This window comes from Semicossyphus pulcher, unplaced genomic scaffold (assembly GCF_022749685.1).
Source record: "Semicossyphus pulcher isolate SPU_LCO1_2020_fin unplaced genomic scaffold, fSemPul1.0.p SCAF_3, whole genome shotgun sequence".
In the NCBI taxonomy this organism is placed as follows: Eukaryota; Metazoa; Chordata; class Actinopteri; order Labriformes; family Labridae; genus Semicossyphus; species Semicossyphus pulcher.
In genome coordinates, this window is record NW_027211704.1 from 8,048,933 (window position 1) to 8,076,921 (window position 27,989).

The following is a 27,989-nucleotide window of genomic DNA, read 5'->3' on the forward strand; positions in this document are numbered from 1 at the left end:
AACAAATTCCTTGTATGTGCAAACCTACTTGGCAAATAAACCCCGATTCTGACCTGTGCTTTTATTTTGAAGGTACACCGGTTTGCTTAATGTCTGCCTTTGAGCCCAGCTGTCTGTTAGTTTAAGAGGCTCTTGTTGTTTCAAACATTGATGCTTCGCTGCTCACACACTACAGAGCTGTCTGCTGCTTTTCACGTCAGTGAAGTGTGCTGAGCTGTAAGAATCAGAGAGCTTCAAGCTAATGAGACATGTCTCCTTTTAATTAAATACCTTCCTCTGTGCTCTCATGACTTTGTGTTGGTCTTCAGTACATTTTGTGACTGCTTTGCAACTCACTAAAAAAAGTCATGCAGGAGTTCATTTTGCACATATTGTGATTGTTTTTTATTCGACACATCTGATGTTTGTAACTGCAAAAACTTATAATCACAAAACCTAAGCAGTAAGAGATTGAACGACGAAGATACAAAGATAAAGGTTTTATTAGATGGATTTTTCTATTTCCTACTGAAGTACTATAAAACAGTACATTTCTAGAAAATGTAGAAAAAATAGTCAACAAGAATCTAACTTTACAAAACTGAAGCAAAACAGACATTTCCAGGAAGAGAATAAAAATAAGAATACTATTTACAAGTCGGAAAAGCTGAATCTTCCCTTCAAACAAACTCAAGCCGGCAGCTGAAACAGACAGAGAAAATATGAGACGTGTATGAAATATACCAGAAGAACAGCTCATGAAAGACATCAATGACTGACAGTAATAGCTTCCTCTTACATGTGACTGGTATAAATATGTTCTTGGGATCGTTTGCAGATGAGTGTATGGAAGCCCAGATGCACCAAGTTTGTTACCAAGTTATTTATGAGATAATAAAGCCAGTCAAACATTTCTTTCTAAATCAAAATTATTCTGAATATCAACTTCCTTTTGGGGGATGGACTTATTTTATCATTCTGAATTTAAATCTCATTATTTTGAGTTCATAGTCATGTAATTTCCATATTTCTTTCTCATTCTTGCAGGAACGAGCCTCCACAGGTGCATCTCCAAATCGGTTTGATAATTTTACAAAAAAAAGTGTCACTTTTTATTCACTTTTCATAATGCCCTCATCATCGCTGCTCCCCGCAACAATGTTACAAAAGATAACAAAGCATTAAAAGATACATAACTATAAATGTAACATTGATATTTAATACTTTAAAATATGTAACAACAATGTAACCACAGTATTCAACACCTTGTGTTGTAGGAGAAGAACCACCAGTTAAATGAAGTGTATGTTAAGAATTTGGCAATTAAAAAGTAGAGAGTTAAAAAACTACATTTCAATTTAACACAAGCTTCACACAACTCTCCAACCAGATGATATCACATTAGCAGGTTTCTGACAGTTTAATGATTCATGAGTGGTCATCAGATTACTGCCTGCTCCAAACACAAACATTTAGATGACAATTCTTTGTTGGAAAAACCTTCAAAATAAAAGCATGCTGTTAAAACATACGACTGTTCAATCATTCAAATCCAATGTATAGTGATAAAATGTGTCAACACCAGCTGTTAACATAGAATTCCCCTTTCTAACGAAACATGTTCCTAAATGAAAAGACGGATTTAATGAAAATGGTAACTGTTAAATGACATCATTCTTTCCCCAGAATATGTAGTGTTAACTTAACTTCTAAAATTATCTCTGAATTGGTATTTTTTTATACATTCAGCAGCCTTAGGCAAAAAGGGTTTGAAGGTAATGAGCCTCAGAAGCTCTGATTCTGTTGGATGTTCTTGATAGGGATCAACCTGTCGTCTCTGTGGTGTTGTCTCCTCCTGGGTTACTGCATCAGAAAGTGCCCGAAAAGTTCGTCTTGCTATTAAACCTAAATTCATACGAGTCAGCTGTGTATCAATGAAGGTGTTGTGCTGAGGCAGTCTTTGGTTTCGAACCGGTTTGCTCTGTCAGCATCTCAAGAGAGAGTCCTTCAAAAATCATCCAGGCAGGGCGACCAGCGAGACGAACTAAGTACCTTAGTTACAAGCAACTAGTGTTCTACACACAGTGGTTACCAGGGAGTGGTGTTCTAGAACTCAGTGGTTACAACAGTCACCGGGGAACAGTGTTCTAAATGCAGTGGTTACCATAGTTACCAGTTAGTAGAGTTCTACAACTCAGTGGTTACAACTGTTACCAGAAAGTAGTGTTCAAGAACTTTGTGTTTACAACAGTAACTGGGAAGTTGTGTTCTAGAACTCAGTGGTTACAATGTTACCAGTGAGCAGTGCTCGAGAACTCAGTCATTTCCACAGCTGAACCACAGCAGTGCCTCATATTAAGTTCCAGTTTCCACTTCAATGGAAGGACAGCACTTGAGTTCAGGTTCAAGGTCAATACATTTCTGTCCCTGTGGTCACAGCAGGAAGTGTCTCCTACGACAACACAACAGGTGCGAGTCCGTCGCCGTGCTCCAGGTGGTCGTGGTGGTGCAGCTCAGCTTTACAGACTGTGGCAGCGCTGCAGCGGAGCGACGTGACAGCAGGCGGCTCCTCGTCTCCTGAAAGACACAGCCATAATTGAACAATTACAATTACAATTCACTTTAAATATGCTAACAGAGTATTTTATGGGATGATATGTAAATTGCCATCCTTACCCAGCCCAGACGAAGATGATTCGCTTTCAGCCAGAGAGGAGGAGTCCGCCTGGTCATGTGACAGTCCCTCCATGAGGGGAATGGAAAGCTCCGAGGAGGGCACAGACGAATCATAGATGCCTGAATCACGAGGAGGCGGGACTTCTGGTGGAGAAGGACAGCCTTCTTCTGACTGGGCGAGGATGGGGCACACGTCCTCCTGAAGGATGGAGGGAGCAGACAAGGAGGAGGAGGATTCTTCAGGTAACAGTCCGGATATTCCAGAAGTGGACCTGAAGGAGCAGAGAAGCAGACAGGTTGATGAGTGATCTCATTATCTGCTATGGAGCCCAAACTACCTCCAAACTACTGTGGAAGCTACAACATTATTTTATAATATTACAATTTCCTTTACCTTGAAGTGGATCCCAGCATGGACAGAGAACAATGTGGCAGACCTGGACTGGGACAGACACCAGGGCTAGGACAAGGACCAGGACTTGGACTGGGACTGTGGCTGCAGCCTATGTTAAGGCTGGGACTGGAGCCAGGAGCCAGCAGGAGCATGTTCCTCCTCGGTGCTTCCTTCCCGCCCTCCAGCGTCGGCATCTTCACCACCACCTCGTTCAGCACCAGGCCGGAGTCAAACCTCTGCTCGGGTTGAGACGAGCAGGAGGAGCAGTGAGGCTTCGGAGGAGGTGTTGGAGCCGGATCAGCAGGTAGAGGAGGATGTTTGGAGGAGGCTGAGGATCCTCCTGAGGGAGTCAGCTGCTTCTCGAACCAGTCGGGGTTCTGGCTGATGTGCTGGTGCATGTTGCAGATGGAGACGTAGAGCGAGCGTCCGGACTTGCTCCTGAAGTAGTTCCTCCTGGAGACGTTGAGAGGCTGCGACTCGCGATCAGACAAACTGGACTGACCGGAGTGGAGACGGCTGAAGAGCTGAGGCAGCTGGTCCATCAGCTTAAACCTAAACACAGGAAATTATTTTTGAACTTCAACACCAGAAAATAAGACAGAACTGTATTAATCCTGAAGGAAATTGTAGCACTAGTATCCAAAGGTGTTTCTGTTGTTTTGCCCTTAGTATTCTTTTTACCTGGGAGCCAGACTCAGAATGGTCGGGATGTCGTTTTCTGTCGAGTAGTCGAAGTAAACGGTCATGAAGCGGTTCAGCTCCTGACCACCGCCCCCCTCGCTCTGCTTCGCCAACCGCAGCTTCTCAGCGATCATGGCCACGCCCACAATGAACAGATCGCTGCTTGATCCACCAATAGGAGAACTGCTGCTGCTGCTGTTACTACGGCGACTGACTGGTGTCTTCCCTCTGCGGCTCTTCTTCTCCATGTAGTATCTGCAGAAGGACAAGTTAGCTTTTAGATAATAAGGAAATAAAATACAATATACACTTTTTATATGTATTATTATTGATATTGTTTGATTATGTTTAAGGGTTTTTTGTTGTTTTCTTTTTGCTTGACTTGTTAAAAAGGAATATGTATGGGAATACAAATAATTAGTTGAAGGCAGGATGGAAGAGCAATAAAAAGAAGAGAAGAAAGATAGAAAACGAAGGAGAAATCAAAGAAAAAAGGGGAATATAATTTATATAGTACTTCTCCACAAAATCTACATGGTGCTTTGCAGGCATGAAAGAGCGCAGAGCAGGAAGAACATGGGGGAAAAAAGATAAAGGAGGAGGAGTAAGGAAATAATTATGAAAGAATCAAGCAAAGGGAGGTGAAGAACAAAGAACACAAAATGAAGGACAGCTGGGATCAGAGCGAAGAAGCAGAGCTGAGGAGGAACAGGTGGAAGGGACAGCGCTGACCAAGGCGAGTGTTTTGGGTGTTATAGGTTGAGACAACTGTCAATCAAACATGAAAGCCTCCTAACCATGCTGCTGTTTAAATTTATTTTAATGATATAATATCTACCAAAGCACAGAATAAAAAAAAATTGCCAAACTTCTTTAGGTAATAAAAGGATTTCTTTTGTTCCTTTGGAGGACTGTCTTAAAAAAGGGTGTGTTGGCAGCATCTAGTGGCCACTGGAGGAACTGCAGCTGAAACACTTAGTTTTGACAGAGAGGAATAGAGTAGAGTAGAGTACCGTAGGCCTTTGGAGCAGATGGTGATGATGAAGTTGGCTTCGTCCAGCTGCCTGCTGAGCCACGACATCTGACCCTCTTTGCACATCTCCAGGTGTTCCCACAGGTCCAACACCACCTGAGCAGGAGCGAACAGAGACTTTAGAACCATCCCAAACTTTACCTCCTCACCATTCAGCCATTATCTGTTTATTCTGTCTCACCTCACAGCTGCAGAAGTCCTGCAGGAAGTAGGCGAAGCTCTGGATGACGCTGGTGTGTTTGGGACAGTCTCTGTTGGAGTAACAGATAAAGACTTTGGGGCGGGGCCACGGCCGATCCGTGTTCAATGCTGCGCTGTGATTGGACGACTCGCTGCTCTCCTCGTCCAGCTGGCTGTAGATGTTTTCTAAGAGGAGAGGAGACAAGGGGACCAAATTGGTTAATATTTTAAAATAATGTAACATATGTCTACTTAAATAATGCATCACTGAATGCATCAACAGTTTTACATTGCACAGTCCTAACTCACAACTGCATCAAAAACTTTATTATGAGGTCTCCTTGAACCTTGCTAAGTGTTATAAAGACTATAAACCTGGTGAGGTGGGAAAGTTAAATCAAATTCAAGTGTGCAATAATAGCTGGTAAACTATAACAGGGAACATCAGCACAAATGAGCGCTCTCACCTTGTTGTTTCTTGCGGCACATGACAGTGAACAGAGTGGCGAAGGCGGACATGATGACCAGAGGGACTGTGATGGCCATGGCCCGGATCGGCCCGGCCCAGGGGGAGTGGACTGCAGAGGAAACAAACACACCCAGCATGAGACAAAAAAAAGCTTGCTATATTATAACTAGTCATTAAGTGAAATTGCTATTTAGTGTCTATTTAAAATCAGTGTATATCCTTAATTTGCTAATATAAGCTTTCTATAAGCTCTTTTGCTCCTTGTCATTACAGACTAACATTCCCCGCAGCTGCAACGTTTTGGGTGGGAAATTATGGCGGGAAACTTTTCACATTTTTGATATAAATAGATGAAGCAATAACTTCATTAATCTTATCTCAGGTTAACAGATAATGAGAATCATCCTCAGTTGCAGCTCTAGAGGGATAAAGTTGATTATTGTGTGTCTGTGCAGCTCACCCTGGCTGACGTGGTACTGAGTCTGCCTCCTGGTCGTGTTGCTGTCGTCTCTCAACTGAAAAGGAGGGATAGTGAAAGAAAGGGAGGCAACAGAGGAGAGAAAAACACTTTATTAGAGTAGAAACAGACAGAAATTGATCATTAAATGCTTTAAAACTTTTAAGTTTTTAAATCCATGTATAAACTGAGGTGGTCATGTGGTGTGTTTAAGTACCTCTATAGTGTAGGTCCCTGGAGTGACGTCCTGGAGGATACACGTAGTTCTGGGCTGGTTCAGGTCCTGCACATAGTAAACTCATTAAAACCACCATTTTAACCTAAGCCAGGACTTTAAACAGCATCATATCATATTTTACAGATCATAAGGGCAACAAAATAAGAGCATCTTTTTAATTTTTTAAAAGTTAGGTTTGACTTTCTTTCTGACGGCAGAATCAGAGACAGTGTTGTGACTTTTGAAACATGATAATACTCACAGGTTTGCAGCGCTGCAGCCTGAAGGGCCCGTCCTGTCTCAGTTTGTAGTACAGGAAGTAGAGGTGGAAGCCGAAGGAAGACGGAGCCTGGTCGAACGCCACGTGGAGGTTCGACCCCAGCTGAGACACGTTCAGGGTCTTTGGCTTCCAGACTGCACAGAAAGAAACGGCACTTAACCTCCACTCTGTTGGACATGCACTGTGTGCACTTAAACTTTGATTTGATTCTGTTTTTAATTCTAACAATGTTTTCAATAACTTTTCATGCATTTCAATCTTTGTTAAACATTTCCTGCAAAGACTTCCAAACATAACCGTCTCTTCTTTGGTCGGCTTTTAATTTGAAACATCTGCACCAGCCTTTTTTCATCTGGTGGGTGTAAAATTAAGAATATACAACTTTATATCTTGAATAAAAAGAAGGTTATGATTGAATTAAAACCTTTTTCCCTTCACAGAAAGACGCTGTGTTAAGACTCAAAGGGAGTTTGTGGAAATGTTTTATTTATTTTAACTACTTTGAGAAGAAGACAATCAAACCCTGAACAAACGCTGTCTACACATGGCTCTTATTATGACGACGACACTGAGGAACTTACATGGTTTGCAAACCAGGTTGTCTGATCCCAGGAGGACTTCACACGCTGGAAGATGAACACACACAGAAATGGTTAGAGAGATTGTTCCTGTCTGTACTTTATGGGGACTCTATTAATCTCTGTCTTAGATGGACACTATTTTCATCTCAGCGAGTCCAGTACAGGGATTTTTACAGGATGTGTTTAGCCTGAAGCCTTTATCATACTCGTGTATAGATGACAGCTGCAGAAGTGTACTTTACTACAAGCACTTCAATCTGCGGTTTGGCATATGCACACTAGAAAACAAGATGGAGATCCTTAATAAAGATCCTTTGTTTGTTGTATTTGGCTGAGATTAGGACAGAGCAAAGGGAACACAGTAAATACACACAGTAGAACAAACCCGCATCCTTGCAGGCTTGTTGTCAGACCTTTTCAGACTTGGGAGTGGAAAGTGGAAAAAATATGAACCTTCCAACAAAACTCGACATGTTTTATCTTGTCTTTGGTGGCGACAAAACAATAATAAAAAGCTCAAACCTGACAACACGACTATGAGTCTTACACAAAGAATTTTAAGTTGCTGCAATTCATTAAACTTATTTGAACAAGATGCTTTTGGGTTTGTCGGCATGGAAGGCGGGGCTGCTCGATTAATCGAAAATTGATCCCGATTTTGTCTTCCAACGATTAAATAAACATAATTGGCGGCAATATTGACATTTAAAACGCTCCTCAAGTAGAAAACTCTGCTGCATACCAAATCAAGCGCTCCCTAAACTAACAGCAACTCCCCCAGGGGGCGATGGGGAGATGTTGGTTTCACTTTTGAGGGAGCTGGCTTGTCATGTGTTGAGCGCCTACCTTGCAGCAGCAGTTTAGAGTGGAAGAGTAAACAACAGAGGCCGGTGTTTCGATTCAATGAGTGACCATGTTAACTGGTTTCAGCTTAATCTGTGGTTGTCGTAGTTACAGCACCGCAAACAGGAAGAGAACACGTAGCTGTCCTTGTGAATGCCTCTTTGATGCTTTTCATCATGAGCTCAAAATATACTTCTCTGTTACGTCTTTGAAATGTTGTTTGTGCAGACGTGTCTTGTAGGCTACTGACGCTCAGTGTTGTTTTGAACGCTGCTTGTTGTGACGCTAAAACAGGAAAAGAGCGAGTCACTCATTAAACCAAAACTTCGGTCCCCCGAAACGGCTCGTCATGGCTTGTTTGGAGGTATTTCAGGTTGAGGGAAAGTTAAGATGAAAAAAGAATCAGCAAAAAGTGCATGAAACTTGTGTCTGCGCCGCAAAGCAACACAACTAACTTGTTCAAACAGCTGAAAAACAGCAAAAACGTGCAGCATGATGTGTGTATGAAGGCCAAGAGGGAGAACGCCGCTACTCCCCGTCCTTGTTCAGCGTCAAGTCAGACATCCAGAACAGAGGCGCTGTACAGCACAACACCTTATCCACCCAACTCCCAAAGACAGAAGACATGCCACTCACGCAATTATTCTCCAAAGTGGCATTACCTGCACTGTATGCAAATTGTCGAGGAGGAATAGAGGGAGAAGATGCACCACATTCAGGTAAAGAACCTGATTTTAAGTCTTAGTTTGATACATAATCATGCAGCCCTAATGGAAGGCACCATTTCCTGTTTTTGCAGGCTAGCACTTTCCTCCTGCTTCCGATAGTTAGGCTAAGCTAAGCTAAACAAATGCAAGATAAGATACATATAATTATTTTGTCAATTAATGTGTGATCTTGTCTGGATGAGGAGTTTGCTGCACTCACAGTTGGTCCTAAGGAATGACGGAGGGAAGAAGCTCTCGTTCATCAGCGTGGGGAAAGGAACAACACGAACCATGTAGTCGGTGTCAAAGGTCAAACCGCTGAACGGCTGACTGCTCAGCTTCTGTGAAAAAAAAAAAATTAATTAACAATAAATAACACAAAGAGCAAAATGGAGACACGAACAGGTAACATAGTGCAACTGTGATGAATTTTGGTCGTACCGTGATCCTGTAGGAGAAGTTGAGCTGTCGGGGGTCTTTGAGGATCAGATGTTGACACTGTTTCCCTTCAGGATTCTTGTCTTCCAGATAAACTCTGAAACCTTTAATGTGTTCGATTCCTGCAGAGACACGAGAGGAACAAGTTCAGCTTCAACAATGATCAGCTTCCATCCTTCTCTCCTTGTTTCTTTTCCTTTTCTCCTCCTCTGTCATCACCTCACTCTGCCATCTGTCAAACGATTCTTTGTTTCCTCAAGTTTCTCCCTCCTAGCCTCTCCCCTGCTATGTTTCCTTCTCATGCCCTCTTTCCTCTCCTTGTTTCCTTTGTTCCCTTACTCTCCTTGTTCTCTTTGCCACCCTGTTATCCTCCTTGTTTCCTTCGGCTCATTCCCTTCCCTTAACACATCCATTTTCTTGTCCTCCTTTCTCCTTTGTTTACTGTACTCACCTCAATAACTTTCCTCTCTCTCCTCTTTGTTTTCTTGCTCCCTATCCTCCTTAAATTAGTCTCCTCATCTCCTCTCCTTTTTTTTACTTTCTTCTCCTCTATCTTTTTCTTTCCTTACTCACCTCTTTCTCTTATCATCTCCACTTTCCTTGTTTCTTTCCCTTTCTCCCCCCTCCTTATTTTCCCTTACCTCATCTCCATGTTGCCCTTCCCGTCCTGCACTCTTTGTTTCCTTTCCTTCCTCTCCTCTTTTTGTTTTCTTTTCCTTGTTTTCTTTAATCCCTCACATCCTCTCCCCTCTCTTGTTTCCTTTTATCTCCTCCCCTCCTCCCTCCTTGTCACACCCCTTCCTCCTCCTCTCGCCTCCTTGTTTCCTCCCCTCCTCCTCCTCCTCCTCCTCCTCCTCCTCTTTGCTCTTTGAAAACTCGTCTGTCTTGTAATTACACCTTTACATCCACAGGACATGTTTTTCTTATTAGCTCTGTGGGGATAGAGAGAGAGAGTGAGAGAGAGAGAGAGTGAGAGAGAGAGAGAGAGAGAGAGTGAGAGTGAGAGAGAGAGAGAGAGAGTGAGAGAGAGAGAGAGAGAGAGAGAGAGAGAGAGAGAGAGAGAGAGAGACCAAAACAGAGGAGGACGGAAAAAGAGAGAGACAGAGGTAGAAAAGAGAGAAAGTGGTGGGAAAAGAGAGAGTGACAGAAAGAGCAAGACTGAGGGAGAAAGAGAAAAAGATAGCAAGACGGAGAGAGAGAGAAAATGGAGGGAGGAGAGAGAGAAAAGAGCAAAAGAAAACAGGGAGACAGAGTGAGAGAGAGAGAGAGAGAGAGAGAGAAAAGAGAGTGAGCGAGCAGCAGAACAGGTTTTTCTGTCTCCGGGCAGATTCCTGAACACCTCTCTGAGTCTCTCCTGCAGAGTCGACGACAGACGAGGATTTTTTCTGCATTTTAACGACAGCTGCAGCGTGACTGCAGGATCACGTTTAGTTTAGTTTCTCCTTTCATATCTATTTTTTCTACATGTTTTAAACTTTACCTATTTTTTATTATCCAACCTCACCTGGATGCGTCTATGCTTTAATCCAGACAAAAAAATCTTTCGGCACATTGAACTTTCCCTGAAGGTTGATGTTGCTGTCAAATCCCTTCACATCGTTTTTAACTGTTAACCAGATGAGGGTTTAAGTTATCAGAGAAGCAAGCGTTGTCCCCCTGAAAAATACCCCTTTCCAACCGAAATTATCGTGCAGGTTTTTCAGACCCGGGAAGACCCACTTATAAATGCCGATTGTCTCTTTTCCCATTGCCAGTGGAGTATACTCCTGTTGGTCTCTTTTCTGCGGCGTCACCGTCTGACGTCACAAACACACCCGAAACAGGGTTAGTACAGTGAAGAGGTTACAATGGTTAGGCCTCTATTGTATATTTTACTCATTCAGTCTGTGTATAAAACTCGGCGCCGACAAATCTGGAACGATGTTCAAGCGCTGCTCGGAGACTAGAGTCGACACGGGTTTTGTGTTCCCATCAATGCCATGGCGATAATTACCCGGGTCTACTGATCTTTTTGACCAGTGGGAAAGTGGCTTTAGGAACGACCTACCTGTTTAGGGTCTGTGTCCACTGGCAGCACCCACGACCTAAATTTCAGAGCGCTTCTGACCGGCGCTTACTTACTCGCTAGGTTACAAAAGTTGTCTGGCGGCCCTTCCGCTTCCCTCGGTTGTGATCGTTAAGTCTGTTTTGAATCTCTCTGTATGCTTAATATTTGCTTTTATTCAAGTAAATTTAACAAAGAAAACATAAAAACGATGGAAAGGAATCGTGTCCCGACATCAGCAGCAGCTCTACACCTGGATATTGTACCCTCGAAGAAACGAAAGGATTAGCTTCTCCTCCGCCACTGTTGACACTGAACTGCGTTTGGTTTTGTACAGACATGGAACATTTCTGTGTCTCTGTGAGAAAACAACAGGATGTATTGTCAAAGAGAGAGAGAGAGAGGGGGAGAGAGGGAGAGAGAGAGAGAGAGAGAGAGAGAGAGAGAGAGAGAGAGAGGGGTTCACCTTACACTGAGCGACACACACACACACACACATTCCTTCACGGTCAAATAGTGGTATTGTAGTGCGAGATGTGATCCTCTTTCTTATTCTCCGGGCCTGATCAAAGGGACACACACTCTTTAACACACACTCTTTTACACACACTCTCACACACACACACACACACAGCGGGGTAATCTTACGGATCTGAGCACTTTGAAGGTTTCACTTTCCTGTCCCTCTTCCCCCTCCCTCTAACAGACAAGACAGACAGACACATAAACAGGTAAACAGACAGACAGGTACCTAGTGGACTGGCTGACCAGTGGACGACCACAGCGGCCTGATCCTCACAGGCGAGGTGACTGAAGGAGACGTTGGTGACCTCATGGATCACATGTTTCCCCAACGGGTAGTTTAATGAGCAGTCTGCAGGGCGAGAGAGAGAGAGAGAGAGAGAGAATGATCAACAGCAGCACACACACACAAGTACTCAAATCCTTTACAAGTGTATTTGTTGAAAGGAAAACAAAGATATCTTTGATGAAACAAACTGATGGTGTCTGAATTTCTGTTTTTATAATCTCTGATCATTTTCTCTAACAATTTGCGAGCTACTTCTGCTAAATCTCAGGCAGTATTCGGGTATTTTTTCTTGTTCTTGTGATTTAACCACTTTAAAGGGATAGTTCGGTTTGTTTGTAGTGGGGTTCTATGAGATACTTATCATTAGTAAGTGAACAGCACTTTGTCGTTTCCATATTTTCTCCTGTTTGTTGTCTCTTCTACAAACCGCTGACACAAACAGCTGATCCGACACCGTACGCTGCAGGCGTAGTAACACGTATGTGTTGCGGCCCACACAAAGTAGTGCCAAATAAAGAGTTCTTACTGAAAAGTGAAATGCAGTGAATTATTTAAATTTAGCGTACAACTGAAACCATTATTTATTTTTAGGTGGGACGTCCTTATAAGTGGACAAATTACGTGCAAAATTGACCCTATCTGCAGCAGCACATAGCCTAGCATCTGTGTCGGCACTCCACCAGGGCCGTGCTGACCGGCATCTACTGTATGAAGTACACTTACTATTGATATGTATCTCATTCAACCCCAATTCAAACAAACCAAACTATCCCTTTAATTTCAGAAAATGTCAATTTTGCCAAATTCACATTCAAATTGTGCATTAAGAGCCATTTAAAGACAAAAGTGTGCGTCTTTTACAGGCATTTCATTGTAATGTTTTGTATATACAGCTCAGGTGGGATCTCATGAGGCAGGACATAATGTAAAAAGTACACTTTGGTCCCCACAACAGGTTAGCAATGTCAGCGTCGGCCCTCACAGCCAGAAGCTCCTGAATCTCTTCATCTCTCCAGTCTGCAGACATCTTTGTGTTCGTCTTGTAAACGATCCTTCTTCTTCAACCTCAGATGTTTTTAATCATCCTGTTATGTGTCGCTCTTCTGGTTTCACCCCGGTCACATGATATAAACATCACCACCCCGCCCACTCGCTCGCGGTGAATGTTCCTGACTGTTACCTGCTGCGTTTACACATCGGCTCATCCCGACTTCTTGCGGACATTTTACCAGGAGGCTGGCGGGAAAAAAGTCTGCATGAAGTCGGGGAGAAAAATTCGGCTGTTTGCGTTCACACATGCAGCCCACCCGGACCGTAAAAGCACAAATAACGTTAGCAGTAGGATTCTTTAAGAATCATTTCTCCTGATTCTTCAGGTGTCCAAGCTACTTCAGCTTCGACCTGTCAATCATAAGTCTTATAAATCACTTTTTTTATCTTATGAGGAAAACGGAGGGACATAGGAGGAGGAGGAGGAAGAGGAGGAGGAGAAGCAGCCAGCCATGAACTGAGAGGGATCGGAGGAGAAAAGCTGGACTTAGGATGCAGAAAGAAAAGGGGGCGTGAGCTCAGACACGACTCACTGCTCCTCTTTCCTCCTGTCTGCCTCCTTTTGACGGAGAGGATCGCGCTGAGGAAGAGGAGGAGGAGGAGGAGGAAGAGGGGACAGGCGAGAGGAGCTTTAGAAGGATGGGGAAGACTGGGAGGAGGTTCAAGAGAGCATGGGATACGACACGAGTCACTGCTCCTCTTCCTCTCGCCTCCTCAAAAGCGGGGTCATGTTCAGGGCTAAAGAGTAAGGTCACGGCTGGACGCTCATCTTCTTCCTCCTCTTCCTCTATCGTTAAAGCCTTTCTATCGGTTATAGGAAGGAGGGGATGGCTGCAGATTGTGCCTCCTCTTCCTTCTTTCCTTCTCTTTGTATTTAAAGTTTCTTTAAAAGACAAAGGAGAGGAGGAAGAGGAGGATGAAAGAAGGCCAAAGTAGACTTGAGAAATAGTAAAACCTTCATCTTTCACTTCTTTCTGCTCCTCTTCCTTCTTTTCTAGTTGCTGTTGAAGGAGCAAAAAGGAGAAGATGGAGGTGTTCATCTTCTCCCCCAACAGATAAATTAGGAACAAAAGAGAAAGTCACAGCTGCTTGCTCCTCTTCATCCTCCTCTACCATATATTTATCTTATGGGACCCATATTATAGTTTGTTTCAAAGATACTGGCTTTTATTAATGACTACCTCTTAATACTACATTACCCATGAGTCTTAGATGCTGCGGATGGAGAGAAGCAGCAAGTTTGGGCTAAAATTCAAAGCTAATACAACATCGGTAATTTCCCTACAAAAAAGCTGGTCTTTGTAGTTTTTTATCAAACAGGAAGAAACAGCACATTTGTTGGGGACTATTTTCAGTGGCGGATGAATCCACATTTGGTCTAGTGAGTATTTCAAGCAGCAGGATGGTGTATGGGGGATGTAGTCAAAATAAACTACAGTGTGTGTTTGACGCAATTTAAGTGCATGTTTCCTATTTTTGGAGGATTTTTGGACATTAATAAAAATATAAAATGTCATCAGACTTATACGTTAAGGTTTGCAGATCAAATCACCTTCTGTTAGTGATGTAACAGAGGTCAAAGGTGGAAGAGGAAGCCTCTCCGCCATCCTTCATCCTGCAAAAGAAGGAGGTTCAGAAGAAAGGAAGCAGCGAGGTGTGTCGCCCCCTTCCACACACACACACACACACACACACACACAAAGTCTGATTGTCATGCTAAAACACCTCCGTGCTTTACTTTGGCTTTAAACGTGTGGGTTTTAACACTTTTCACTTCTTCCGTTCTTAACAGGATGCGTCATCATTTTTAAGTCACATGACCTATGACCTTTGACCTGGTGACATAATATGTATTTAGGTTAGGTTAAAAGAAAATGTCAAGTCACCCTCAGAAAGATAAACCCTTATTTTTGCTTATTTGCAGAGACTTTAATAACGAGCTTTATACCACTTTAATATCTGTATTGGTAAATTTGAAGCTAAAGCCAAAATAAAGTTAGCTTAGCTTAGCAGAAAGACCTGTAATATAGAGGGAAACAGCTAGCCTGCATCAGTCTAAAGAGATGGGAGGGATTATGTGGGATTTTCCGGATGGAGTTTGATTGTAATTCTTGGTGCAATGTTTTGATTCAATATCTGCCTTAAGATCAGCTCAGCATCATAGAAGACAAGAACTGCAATAAGGTCTGAAACGATAAGTCAATTAAACCAATGCCAACAAATATTGGATTAAAATATTCAATAGAAATATGTATCAAAAGTTTGAGTAGCAGAAGGCAAAAAGTGTTGTAAAAAATGTAACATATTGTAACATATGTGATGGGCATTTTTGTTGTAAAATAAATAATGCCTTTAATAGCAGACTTAATCTTTAAAAATCAGTCTCAAATGTGTTTCCCAGAAAAGAGACCTATTAATCATTAAAGCAGTTTTCACATTTTATTTTGTTCTGATTTTAGAAAGAAAAGTTATTTTTCATTTTAACGCAGGGATTTCTTGAAAAACTGCAAACAGACACACGGACAGTCCCTACAAACACACACACACACACACACACACACACACACACAAAGGGCACTCTGAATGTGCTCCTCGCTCATGGTCACGGACAAAGGCAGGAGGCAGGGATCGGCTACGGCTCAGGAACTTGACTTTTAGGGAGAAAAGAACAAAAGAGGAAGGAGGAGGAAGAGGAGGACGAAGGGGTGGAGATGTGGGGGGGTGAGGATTCTCTTGCTGGGTAAGAATTGACCCCCAGAGGAATATGAACGTTCACAAAAATGATTTAAAACTGCAACCTAGTTCTGTTGAGCAGTCAGGGACATAAATGTTGGAATCAAAAGTTTTATTTCCAACGAAACTGGAAGTAAAGTTTGTTTTACTGGAAGGTGTCAACATCTGGGCTATGACCTGAAGAAAACGGGGTTCAAACACCTGAAAAAAAAATCAATCAGTTTCTAGAATATTAGAGGAACTCACTGTCTGCTCTGAGGGTGACGGCCAACCTGCGACCCCCATCTGCACCAGACTGCACCTGAGAGAGAGAGAGAGAGACACACACATTAAACATCACCATACTACAGATCTCTTGTTAGTCGTGTACTCTTTGGTTGTTAGATTCATTTGGGCTACCATTCCAATTCAGAATAAGAATGTTGAATATTTGATGTGGCTTCTTAAAAAATGAAGATGTTGCCTTGTTAATACAACAGAATAAATGCTGCAATCAGCATTAAATAAGCAGAAGAAGCAGCTGTTAGTGGACTAACAGAACTAACAACTGAAATTAGTCTTGACTTTGATCAGAGTTTCATTAACTACAACAAGCAACTACTGCCACGGAAAATCGGAAGATCAAAGGACAGATACATTAATCACCTGATCGGTTTGAGCAAAATGATCTTTTCTAACAAACAAAACATGGCAGAAATAAGAACATGATATCAGACTGAAAACTTAAAGGAAGTCGATTCTCAGTCTGATAGTCAGACCACATCCTCCTGAAGTCTCAGGGTAAAAAAACATTAACTGTGACGTGAAGTGAAAATAGAAAAATGCTCTCATTTATTGCACTGTGTTGCAAATCACACTTTTGACGACATTTTTTTTTCATCATTTGGACGCTTTGTGTTTATCTGCACTATTTTCGCACCAGCGTTAGGGGCAACTCGTTTCAAAGCAATCCATTAGAGTACTCTGATTACTTTTTCATTGTAGTGAGTAACGTAACGCGTTAGTTCTGCAATTCAACTAATCTGTTATTTAGCTACTTTTCCGTAAAAAATAATGTTACTGGAAAATAAATTGCCGTATTTCTCTCTTCCTTTTGTCGCCACAAAAACAAAAAATCCCTGAAGCCCTGTTTCTGTTTCCCTCCTCCTTCTTGGCAGGTAGCTGGGAACCAGCAGAAGGTAAACACAGCTGTGTCAGCGCACATGTGTAGCTAGCTAATTCAGCTAGCGAGATGGCAGATAGGACAGCGTTTCCTTTGTGGAAATATTCACATTATTTTGAATGGAGAAGTGCTCGACAGCTGTGAAGAGCTCGACTTCAAATGTGAAGAAGCAGCTCAACACAGCTCCACAACACTGGTGTGACTAAGAGCCTGTGTTGTTATTAACGTGTTACTTTTCTCAGTATGTAACAGTAATGCAACGAGTTACTGTCTTACCTACTTACTTTTAAAAGAAACGTTTCCCAGCACTGTTTGGCACTAAAGGTTATGCAGGATAATAATGTCAAAATGTATCACAGTCCCAACAACAGACAACACTGAATTTACAGTGTTTGTGTAAAGTATGTCAATAATAGCACAACTTTTTGTTTCACATTTAAACAACAAACATTTTTTCCCCTTATCTCTGTTTAAAATAAAAATAAATTAAAACCTGCATAAAATCCAAGCAGCGCTTTCAGGTTAGTCTGAAAATGGCTGCTGTTTATTTTGGACTATATTATGCAGAGTAGGGAAAAACTGTTTGCCCTAATGAAGGTCGAGCACCAAGACGTTACGAGCAAATAAATGTATTTTCTGCAAGTTGGACAGTGTGCAGGCGTTTACTTGCAATGTGGACTGCATTACGCAGCTAACTGTTAGCAGCCAGAGCTAACTTTTGCTAAAACTTTATCCGACAAAACAAAAGAAGAGAAGTAATAAATGTAATAAGCTAACGGGAAATAATTAAATCAGTGTTTGTGAGTACTTCCTATTAAAACGTTAATTCCCTTAATCCCTGCTGCTACAGTAACTTGACTGTAATGAGACACCTGGTAGACTGTGTGGCATGATGTCAGAGGTGGAAATTTTCCAGAAAAATCAACTGCATTTAGTTTTTCTGCAGTAAAAAGAGGCTGTAGGAGGAAATTGAAGGACCTGGACATCTTTCAAAGCTCCACCCAGCAGCTCTTTTCAACACAAAGGACGCAGGTAGAGTTACACATGAAGAAGAGAGAGAGGATCTGACTCTTTCTTTGGAGCTACAGTTACCCAGAATCCCTTCCTCTGAGTCCCAACACAAAGACGTGGACTCTCATGAGGTGTGTGAGAGCAGCTTTACAGCTTTGACCTTGTTGTCACACACGCACACACGCACACACACGCTCCACCTTCAGGCTTGTTACAGAGGTGTCAGGCTTTGGTCACACACAACAAGCACACACACACACACCTGACTCTAATCACACAGACCCCCTACTGTGACAGTGTGTGTGTGTGTGTGTGTGTGTGTGTGTGTGTGTGTGTGTGTGTGTGTGTGTTAAAGAAAGTGTGCCATGCTTATTAGCAGTGACTGTAACTCTCTCTCTCTCTTTCTGTCTCACACATTCTCACACACACACACACACACACACACACACACACACACACACACACACACACACACACACACACACACACACACACACACGTTTGTAATTATATAGTTGTGAAGACCCTCATTGCCAGAACACATTCCCCAGACCCTAAAACACTCACAAACAAGGACCCTGAAACCATCAGCCGCCTTTTGAAGTGAAGATCAGACAAAATGTTTGCAAATTAATTTGTGAAAAAGTCCCGAAAATTGTCCTCAGAAAGACAGAAAAACACTCACACGGAGCTCAATCCTATGATTTCTTTGTAATCATACATTTTTCTTCAGTTTGCCTCCACTTCTGACCTTTGACCTTTGGAGGTTTACATGCTGCTGTGTGCACACATGTCCCGCTGGCAGCATGAAATGGGAGGCTAATTAAAATCAAGGGAAGGCTCAGAACAGCAGACTTCCTGATTGGATGGACTGCAACACAAAACCCCCACACCAAGAGAAAAGTGGGTTCTTTTTCAGCTTGTGTGTGACTTAAAGAAAGACTGAATGCATGTTTTTTGGAGTTTGGGAGAAACCCAGAGCAGCAAAAGAAGTCCACAGGTAGGGCTGAACAGCTAATCAAAATAGTAAAGAAAATGCAATAAAAGTGCAACATCCAGATTTGGTCCTGCAGACATGGCCTGGCCTACAAATCCAGTTCTCCATTTCCATAAAACACATACAGAACATGCAAACATTATGCATAAAATCTGACATTTAAACCCAGGACCATCGTGCTCAAAAAAAATGCAAAGGGGTTTGAAATTTGTTGAATGCATGGCTGTTGTCTGTTAAACATGGCCTCAGGGAGTTAGTAGACTCCCAACAGAGGAACTGTCCCCCAACAACTAGGCCTGAACGATAAGTCGTGTTACCACTGCAATTGCACATGGTGCACATGTGCAATGGTAACATCGCAGGACGTACGATTGTGAAGCAAATTGTCCGCAACTCGTCAAGCTGCTACTTTATTGTTAATTTGTGCAAAAAGAAAACTCACAATTTTCAGGTTTTCCATCACAAATCTACAAAAAAAAGTCTCTGTTATCACATCAGGGCAGCTCTTTCCGGCGCGATGCAATGCTCCGTCGGTAACTTCTGCTACTCCTTGTCATCTCAGCTAAAAATTCCACCTGTCTCTGTCCGAGCAGCGCTGAAACATCGTTCCAAATTTGTTGCGCCAAGTTTCATAAATAGACTGAATGAGTAATAGATACAAGACCTAACCAACTAACATCTGCACTGTTAACTAACCCTGTTTGGGCCCGTTTGTGACGTCAGACAGTGACGCAGCAGAAAAGAGACCAAAAGGAGTATACTTCACTGGCACCGAGAAAGAGACAATCAGCATCTATAAGCGGGTCTTCCCGGGTCGAAAATCCTGCGTTAACACGCTAAATTTAGGTTGGAAAGGGGTATACTTCTTCATAAGGGTGTCAGAGTTTCTGAACTGGCAGCAGCATGTAGGTAGGACCTTATACTTACTGTAATGAGAGAATCATGGATCAAATGTCCAAACAGAGGATTTAAAAAGCGATAAACAGATTCAGTCAGGAAGTATCTGTGTTACTGACTGGCTAACACTTCATGCTCATCTTTCCATCTCAAAACAACTCTTTTTTTTTTACGTACACACTTAGGTCATTGAAGTATTTAAGCTCCTTTTCTCCCTCCGTACTCCAGCGGTGACCCTGCCCATCGCCACGAGCCAAACCTCCATTCTTTACAAGTGATCATTTTTCAAACAGACAGGCAAAGGAGACACTTTTCTTCCTTCCTGCTGCCAGGTGTTTCTCACTAGTAATAATCATTATCCACCCTACACACACACACACACACAAACACACAGACACACACACACACACCCTCGGGGCTGGACAGACTGAGTCACATCAGTAAACAAGTGAAGAAAAGACGATAAAAAGGGAAGAAAGAAGAGATTAAAGAAGAGAAAAGAGAGGTTTATTACTGGAAACAAATAAAGACTGAACAGCAGACGTTTGATTACAAGAACTCGCTGATCGTTTCAGGAAAGTCGCTGGTTTGATTCCAGGACTTTTTAAAGTGACAACGAAGAAAAGAAGTGCATTTAAAAACGTGCAAACACAAAATCTTCAACTATGAAGAGAGCAGAGTTTCCCCTCGGGAATCCCCAAACACACACACACACAGAATGTTTGTGTGGTAATCAGACGGCTAATTACAGTGTCTGTTAGCTGAACATCAACAGCAATTCATCACAGCGCTGCGGGGAAGGAAAAAAGGAGGGAGGAAAGGAGGCAAGGAGGAAAGAGAGGAGGCTGCTCAGGTTCAGAGTCGTACGGGGGGGGGAGTGAGGGATGATGGGAGATGTAATCACCGAGCCTGCAGAAAGGGAAGGAAGTGAGGAAGAGGAGGAATCTGATTAAACAGGAACTCCTTCAATTACAGCTTTCAGGGTTCACGTAGCAGCCTTCTCCTCTGACTCGTCATGTTTGAGGGGCGAGCGGATCAATTCCAGATGTGGGACGGACGGAGAACGTGGGACACACTCACAGCTGACCTTCTAATCAACACGCTGATCAGGAGTGGAGGCACAGGCAGCGAAAGGGGTTCAGTGTGGGGAACCAGGATCAGAGCTGGGATCGAGCGTTTTTGGGACATAGGTCAAGGCCCCTCAAAAAGAAATCATGATTCTGTTCACTCACTACAGCTTTCTTTTCTTAGTCAGTACACAACTACTAGTGCAATTTCTGATGCAAAAAACATGGACTGCCTGTTTGTCAATGCCAAGAGACAGTGAGAGACCGTGTGCAGTTTATTGTAGTTTAAGATCATCTTCTCTAAGGCCACTCCAGCCGAGGTGACCTGGGTCTGATGCCCAAGAAAGCCGGGTTTTAGCTATTTTTTTGACCAGTAGGAAAGCGGCCTCATCATAAAGACAATAGCAATCCAGCATCCAGCCTTTTGTTCGCAGCGTTAAAGGTTAAATGCTCCCAGACTTTAGAAGTTTTAGGACGCGATGGCGTTGCAGCGGCCGCTGACATTTTTTGTTTACTTGTCGTTTCCCGGTCGCTGTTTTGCATGAGCAACTCTCAGCAGAGATGGTGAGGATGTGAGATCTCCAGGAAACGATGTTATGTCCACGCACAGCATGAAAAACATGCATGATGACGTAACCGACTAATTATCGACAATTAAATTGGTTGCCAACTACTTTTGTCATCGATGTTGACAACTTATGGTTGCACCCCTAATTCCTTCATGAGAGGGTCGTGTGAAAGAGGGGTGATGAATCAGGAAAACACACATCATGACTGATAAGCAGGCGAATGTCCATGTCTGTGCCAGCGTTATAAAAACTCTCTGTCTGGAAACACTATAGAAAAACCCACTGAGTTTTCAGGTCAGCAGCATTTCCAAATGTCTGTTTAGGGGCTCTAAAGTGCCAGAGTAGCGTGGATGCTAACTGTAAAAGCAGCAGATCTGTTTATAAACTCGACGGATTAAATCGGATTCAGCTTTTCACTTCAACTTACATGGCTGCCTTTGTGAAAGGACATAAACACTTTGATCGCTGACACAGCCAATGTGTCCAGAGGATTTGATTTTGTGAAGTCGTATAAATTTACGACCCTCTAAAGGAGGACAAACAAACACCTGCTTAACAAAGTGGCCAACAGGTCTTAAACGTATTCGCTTAAAAGCATAAAAAAGTAGGTTAAAAGTCACAAAGAACTGAGCTCTTCTACTCTGTGTGTGTGTGCGTGTGTGCGTGTTTGTGTGTTGATGAGGGTCTCGTTCTTGCAAAGGCCTCCGGGCTAAATTCTCAGCCCTGTTCCTCTTAATGTCTTCCTGTCTCTTACACACACACAAACACACAAACACACGGCTTCAAACGTTACCATATGTGACGACACGGCTGCTCTGATTATCTGAGGGGTCGGAGGGGGATGGGGGGGGCCAGGCCGGTACAACATTAATTACATGAGGTCCAGTTGGCTGGTAGTGACCATAAGCTCTGGTGAGAGTTACATTCAGTCTCCTCTGGTCTGGAGGAGTTTTGTTGAGAGGCTGAAGGTCTTTATGCATCGATATGTGGATCTACACTGACCCTGTCGTGTTGTATCATCACCATAACAACAAAAAGGGCTTCAGGTGACCAGATTTAGTTTCTCTGCTTGTATTTGATCTTCTGACAAACAAACAAAATTAAATTAAATCCCATGTGACTTCAGCTCTGCAGCCTCAGAGGAGGAAAAAGTGCAGAGAGCTGGAAAAAGCTGGAGACAAAACTGAGGTGCAACAATACAAACTCTGAGAGGAACTCTGTGTGTGTGTTCGGGAGCAGCCAACCAGAGATTTCCCACCACAGGAACAAAACCTGCAGCTTCCTCCTCCTGCATGACTGCTCCTCAATGACCCCCCACCCCTCTTCTTCATCAGGACTCCTCCTCACCCAGGAGGAGCTACTCCTCTCCCGCTGTGACGGTTTGTCCTCTAAAAGGCTTTTTCTCGTTACAGAGAGAGGACCGGGACAAACCAACGTCGACCACCAGCAGCTTTAATGTGCAGGAAAGTCCATGTTAACAAATCCAATGCAAGAAAACAGAGCAGGAAGTCATGTGACCTCGACCTGCAGTCACCAGCTGAGAGAGGACGGAGCCGTGGAAACCTTTTCTTAAGATATAAACTGATGTGATGTCTGCAAACAGCTGATGATCGATCTGTCTGCTTGAAAAAGAGGAAAAGAGGTGGAGAAGTTAAAGTGCCTAACAGCTTTAAGTTCTGAGAGGAAAATGTAAATAAAACTAATAGTGACTTTAATTAGGAGCTGTGCAGAGAACGAATTAAAATAAAACAGGCAGCAAGCATTGCACTGGAATCCCACCTGACTGATCCACATTTGTTTTCTACCTCATCTGCCAAGAAATAAAATATAAGAAAGCTGATTTTCAACGAACAAAAACAGGCTACCTCAACATCATCTGGCAGATACACTACGTCATCCTGCATTCTTTCTAATGGCCAGAAGGGGGCGGCTCTCGTAGCAAAAGGTACTTCCATTTAGGGCTGGGTTTAAAAAAAAAGAAGATTTTTCGGATTTGAATGGATTCTCATTTGAATGACTCAATATCGATTAATAAATCCAGAGATCGAGCTTTAAAAATATGTGTAAAAACGTGTCTGATCAGTCACGTGTCTGAGCGCTCCTGAACGCAGCACGACTCAGCACCCCCGAAACACGGCAGTGAGGGAGACATGCCCGGACTCGTTTACTGCACCAACTACGGAGACATCAGTGATCACTTATCGTGTGTGCTTCCAAGAATATGCAAGTTAGTTTTGCACTGAAGTTTATGTTACTCTCTGTAACAAGCATTGGCTTTTTCTCCGTGAATGTGAATTTTCGGCATGTTGTTATACAGTATGCCTTTCCCCAAAATCTCGTGGCCAAATCTCACACAAGTTGTAGCATGAGCCAGATGTACAGACTAGAAATCTGAAACTATTTCTATAGCGCTGAATCACACACTTAAGAGAAGCGCAGGTCTAGACCACCACCTCATTGATGACAAATCTCGACCCAAATTCCTGAAACTTTTCAACCACTCTAATTTTTTTAATGAAAAATGGTGCAGTTTGGACCTGAGATGTAACGAAACATCACATGTCAATCGTATGTCAACATCACAAAACACAACAGTATAAAATTCAAGCAAAGTGACCAGCAGGTGGCCGTGCATAAGAGGAAAATAAACTAGTGTAAATAAACTACACAACTACTGCACACTAGTCAAAGGAAACCCATGTCCTTCAAAATAAAAGTGCAGCACAGACTTTTTGCCACAACACTGATGTGTCCTTTTTTTTTCCGAGCACATGTGACCCACTGAAAACAGTTTCGCGACCCACTTTAGGGTCCCGACCCACCAGTTGAGAACCACAGGTCTAGACCGTACTCTTTAGCCCTTTTCACACATGCACTCCTCACAAGTTACAAGACAGTCTGCTCATTAAATTTTCCAGAGTCGCCCTCGGGGTGAGGGCAGATATCTTTGCTGTCGTCTCGTAAACGATCCGTCTTCTTCAGCCTCGGATGTTTTTAATCATCCTGGTATGTGTCGCTCTTCTGGTTTCACACTGGTAGCATGATATAAATGTCATCACCCCGCCCACGTTAATTGTAACTTGCGATTGAAAAGTCACTACCACAGCAGCTATATAATGTCTTGTTCTGTATTCAGTTGTACTTTAACCAGGACCAACAGAAGCACCCTTTTAACCAAGCTAGCACCAGCATTAGATTGCCAACCTCTTGTCCCTTTCCAACACTGCATCCGAATAAGGTGACTACTGGCTCCAAAAAACAAGACAAAGACGCCACAAAAGACTCAAACTCAAAGTCCACAAACCAGTTGGTGACGTCAAGGTGGCTACATCAACTTTTTATATACAGTCTGTGTTCCAAACACACATTTTTAATCCGTCCAGCACCAAAATAACCAAAACATCTGTCATCTCTTCAGTCGGATCTGAAATCTGTTTCCTTACTTTTGTTGGTAAAGGCAACTAAAAGTTTCCAGAGTTTCCTTGAGAATAAAACCAAACTCAGGATGTTGTTTGGGATATCATCTTTGGACGACAGCGATGAATAAATATTTCCCTGACATGTTTTATGTAAGAGGTGAAGTTCCAGCATCGATACTTCACCTTCTGCCTGATTCACTCGCCAAAAAAACAGCCAACACACGTGTTTCACATCCGACACCCACCCAGCCGTGACGCCCTCTGAGGCCCTCTGATGCCAAAAACACACCGACGCTGAGGAGGTGGAGGATGATGGGATACGTGAGGAATGGAAACCTGCTTTATGATGATGGAAAGGGTAGAGAGAGCAAGAAAGAAGGATGAGGAATCCAGAGAGGAGGAAGTTGGATGGTTTCCTGGTGTGTCTTCCTCCTCTGAGACGGACGTGATGGCTTCAGCAGATGTGTTCAACCGGAGAGACTTTACATGGAGCTAAATCATCGCTCATTCTGCAGCAACATGATTTCAAAGCCGTTTCCTTCATCAGGTTTAAATGACTCCTGTGTTTTTCTTTTGGAGGTCAGCTGATTATTTGTCCACATAGACGAACACATCAAAGTCTTGGGGAATCGTTTGAAGCCTTTTGTGTCTCCTGACGGGGCTACACGACGTCTGATAAAGTGATCGAGTGACTTCAGTCATCATTGGTCGGGGCGGGAGACGGAAAAAAATCTGGAGGTGTTGAACAAAGAAGTAAGCTTACCAGACCTCTGCAGCCTGCTCCTCATCTTTGTATAGTGGCTTTCCGACTGGCCAAAAAACCCATTAACACCCTGCTTTTTCGCTTAATGGGAAAGGCTACCATCAGCATTCAGACAAATGACTCTGCTTGGACCCGGGTAGTTATCGCCTCGGCTCCAATCTGACGGGAACACAAAACCTGTGTCGAAGCGCTAATCTCCGCCCCCTTTTCAACGCGATGCTATGCTCCGTCAGCGCCGAATTTGATACACAGACTGAATGAGTTACAGGTACAGTAAAGACCTAACCACTGTAACATATTCACTGTTTATTTACCCTGTCTCTGGCGCATTTGTTATGTCAGATAGAAACACAGAAGAAAAGAGCCCAACAGGAGTATACTTCACTGGCAATGGGAACAGAGAAAATCGGCATTTACAAGTGTGTCTTCCCCGGTCTGAAAAACCGGCGTCAACACATTAAATTTAGGTGGGAAAGGGGTATATGAGGCTAGCAGCTTGGCGCTACATTAGCCGCAACTAGCATCACACCTATATGTCCTACCAAACCACCATCAGACAACTTTAACTGTGGTTAATGACTGTGGGCACCACGCCTTGGTGAGGAAGACGATTGCATAGAACAAAAACAATGACTCTTAACCCAACTGGTCAAGGCAGATGGCTGTCCACCTCGAGCTGAACCAGCTGTTCCCAAGTGTGTACTCAAGGTTGGCTTTACGGTTTTCTGTAAATAACATTACAAAGAGCATGGTTGAGCCCTGTTCTATAAAGTGGCATGAGAACTTTTGTTGTGATTGGCACCGTTTTTATAAGATGATTTTTTTTGCCATTTTGCCTTTATTCTGACGGGACAGCTGAAGAGAGTCAAGAAATATTAAGAGGAGAGAGAAGGGATAACATGGAGCAAAGAGCGTGAACTATAGCCTCTGCACATGCTCTACCAACTGAGCTAAACTGCCGTCATTTGGAACTATATAAAAAAAAATCATGGATGGAATAATCTCTGGTTCTGATGCATCAATTTTGATCATTTTAAGCATCTATGGTGGTGTCCGGCAATGTCCAGAGCGAAATATCGCAGTGGAAGATGAAGGTTGAGGTCGGCTGATCCTTGACAATGGACAGAAACATCATCAATCTGCTCAACCCTACTCCACAAAGAGTCCAAATGTTATAACTCAGTTATCACTCTGTTTTAGGGGAAAACAAAAAAGTCTCTACTCTAGGGTTTGGCCCATTGATGATGCCATTGCCCACCGCTGATGGCTGACATCATCTACCACTAAGACCTCTGCCGTAATAACATGTAATTCTAAAGCCTTTGTTTGCTAAAAACCCAACAACAGTTCCCACCAAAACAACAGAATCAACGTCCATCGAGAGGTTTCACTCCTGACATTGTCGTATGCCAATTAAGCAGACAACAATCAGAGTATCTAATACTTAACACATGAGAACATATGGAATAAAGGCTGGAAACTTAAAATTTAGAGAGGAAGAATGACTCCAAATTGATGTTACAAAACATTATAACAATACCACAGAGACAGTCCGGCTGTAAGAATCACACTCGGTTCTTCTTAAGACCCCGGATCAAAAGCAGAAAGTTGGCTGTGTTCGAAGCTCTGGAGAGACCTGGAAGCAAACTAGAGCCATGTGAGTTACACTAAACTAAAACCTTCCTGGGGATAATAAAATCTAAGAGACACAGTTCGATGTGCTGGTCCAAAGAACTCTCCAGTGATGTGGATCGGGAATACCAGGAAGAGAAGATAATCTGGGAAAACATGTAGTGGCAAAATACACAGTATAGATGTTCTTGAGAAAGAAGAGGAAAAAAAGATGCTGAATGGGTCCCTTAGCTGTTTAAAAAGTGATGTATAAAACAGCGAACAAGTGCAATGACAGAAAAAAGAACAATGACAGTGAAAGTACCATCCAACAGCCCATTGTCACAGAATCCTGCATATTAATGACACGACATCCCCACTGTGCCGACACACTATTCTCATTGTAATTAATGAGGAAGCGGCACTTTTTAAATCAGGCCATGCTACCGACGGTCTGAACCTGACCTGAATTTATCCTGCGACTGAAACTGAGACTAAAAGTTGCTAGATTGACAGTTTAATCTCTTAAAAATGTTTAATAACACTTAAATGTGAGAAAAATTGAGGCCTGTGAGTGATGGACAAAAAGAAACAAATGACCCAGTTATGTCCCTGTTTAAATGTCCCTTATGTCCCTCGCTTAAAGCCCTTTTCACACATGCACTCCTGAAAATTTCCAGAACATTCCAAGACAGTCTGCCCCTGAAATTTTCCAGAGTTGCCCTTTCACACATGTCCCTCAAAGCGGGAGATTTTCCCTGTCTTATAGGGGTTCTCGTGAAGCAGGACATGACGCTGCAGTCCCCACAACTGGCGAACAATTTCATCGTCGGCCCTCACAGCCAGAAGCTCCTGAATCTCTTCATCTCTCCAGTCTGTAGACATCTTTGTTGCCGTCTTGTAAACGATCCTTCTTCTTC

At 42.9% G+C, this 27,989-nt stretch overlaps 1 protein-coding gene across 1 annotated transcript; it reads right to left on the bottom strand.

Moving 5' to 3' along the window:
* Positions 1-562: 562 nt before the first annotated feature.
* On the bottom strand, positions 563-27,954 carry il17rd (interleukin 17 receptor D). Its single transcript, XM_069678389.1, has 16 exons — positions 27,802-27,954; positions 15,820-15,874; positions 11,731-11,853; positions 8,939-9,057; positions 8,718-8,838; positions 6,948-6,992; positions 6,349-6,500; positions 6,087-6,152; positions 5,873-5,927; positions 5,411-5,521; positions 4,945-5,129; positions 4,744-4,859; positions 3,731-3,985; positions 3,050-3,601; positions 2,656-2,927; positions 563-2,556 (listed from the first exon to the last, which is right to left on the bottom strand). Exons 1-16 carry the CDS (start codon positions 27,952-27,954, stop codon positions 2,432-2,434), a joined length of 2,505 nt encoding a protein of 834 aa, XP_069534490.1. The 3' UTR covers positions 563-2,431.
* Between the last annotated feature and the right edge of the window lie 35 nt (positions 27,955-27,989).

Coding starts and splice junctions, on each gene's coding strand:
- il17rd (XM_069678389.1), bottom strand. CDS start 27,954: ATGTCTACAGACTGGAGAGATGAAGAGATTCAGGAGCTTCTGGCTGTG. Junction 5,522..5,872: donor TCAGTACCACGTCAGCCAGG/GTGAGCTGCACA, acceptor TTTCCTCTGCAG/TCCACTCCCCCTGGGCCGGG. Junction 4,860..4,944: donor AGGACTTCTGCAGCTGTGAG/GTGAGACAGAAT, acceptor GCTCCTGCTCAG/GTGGTGTTGGACCTGTGGGA.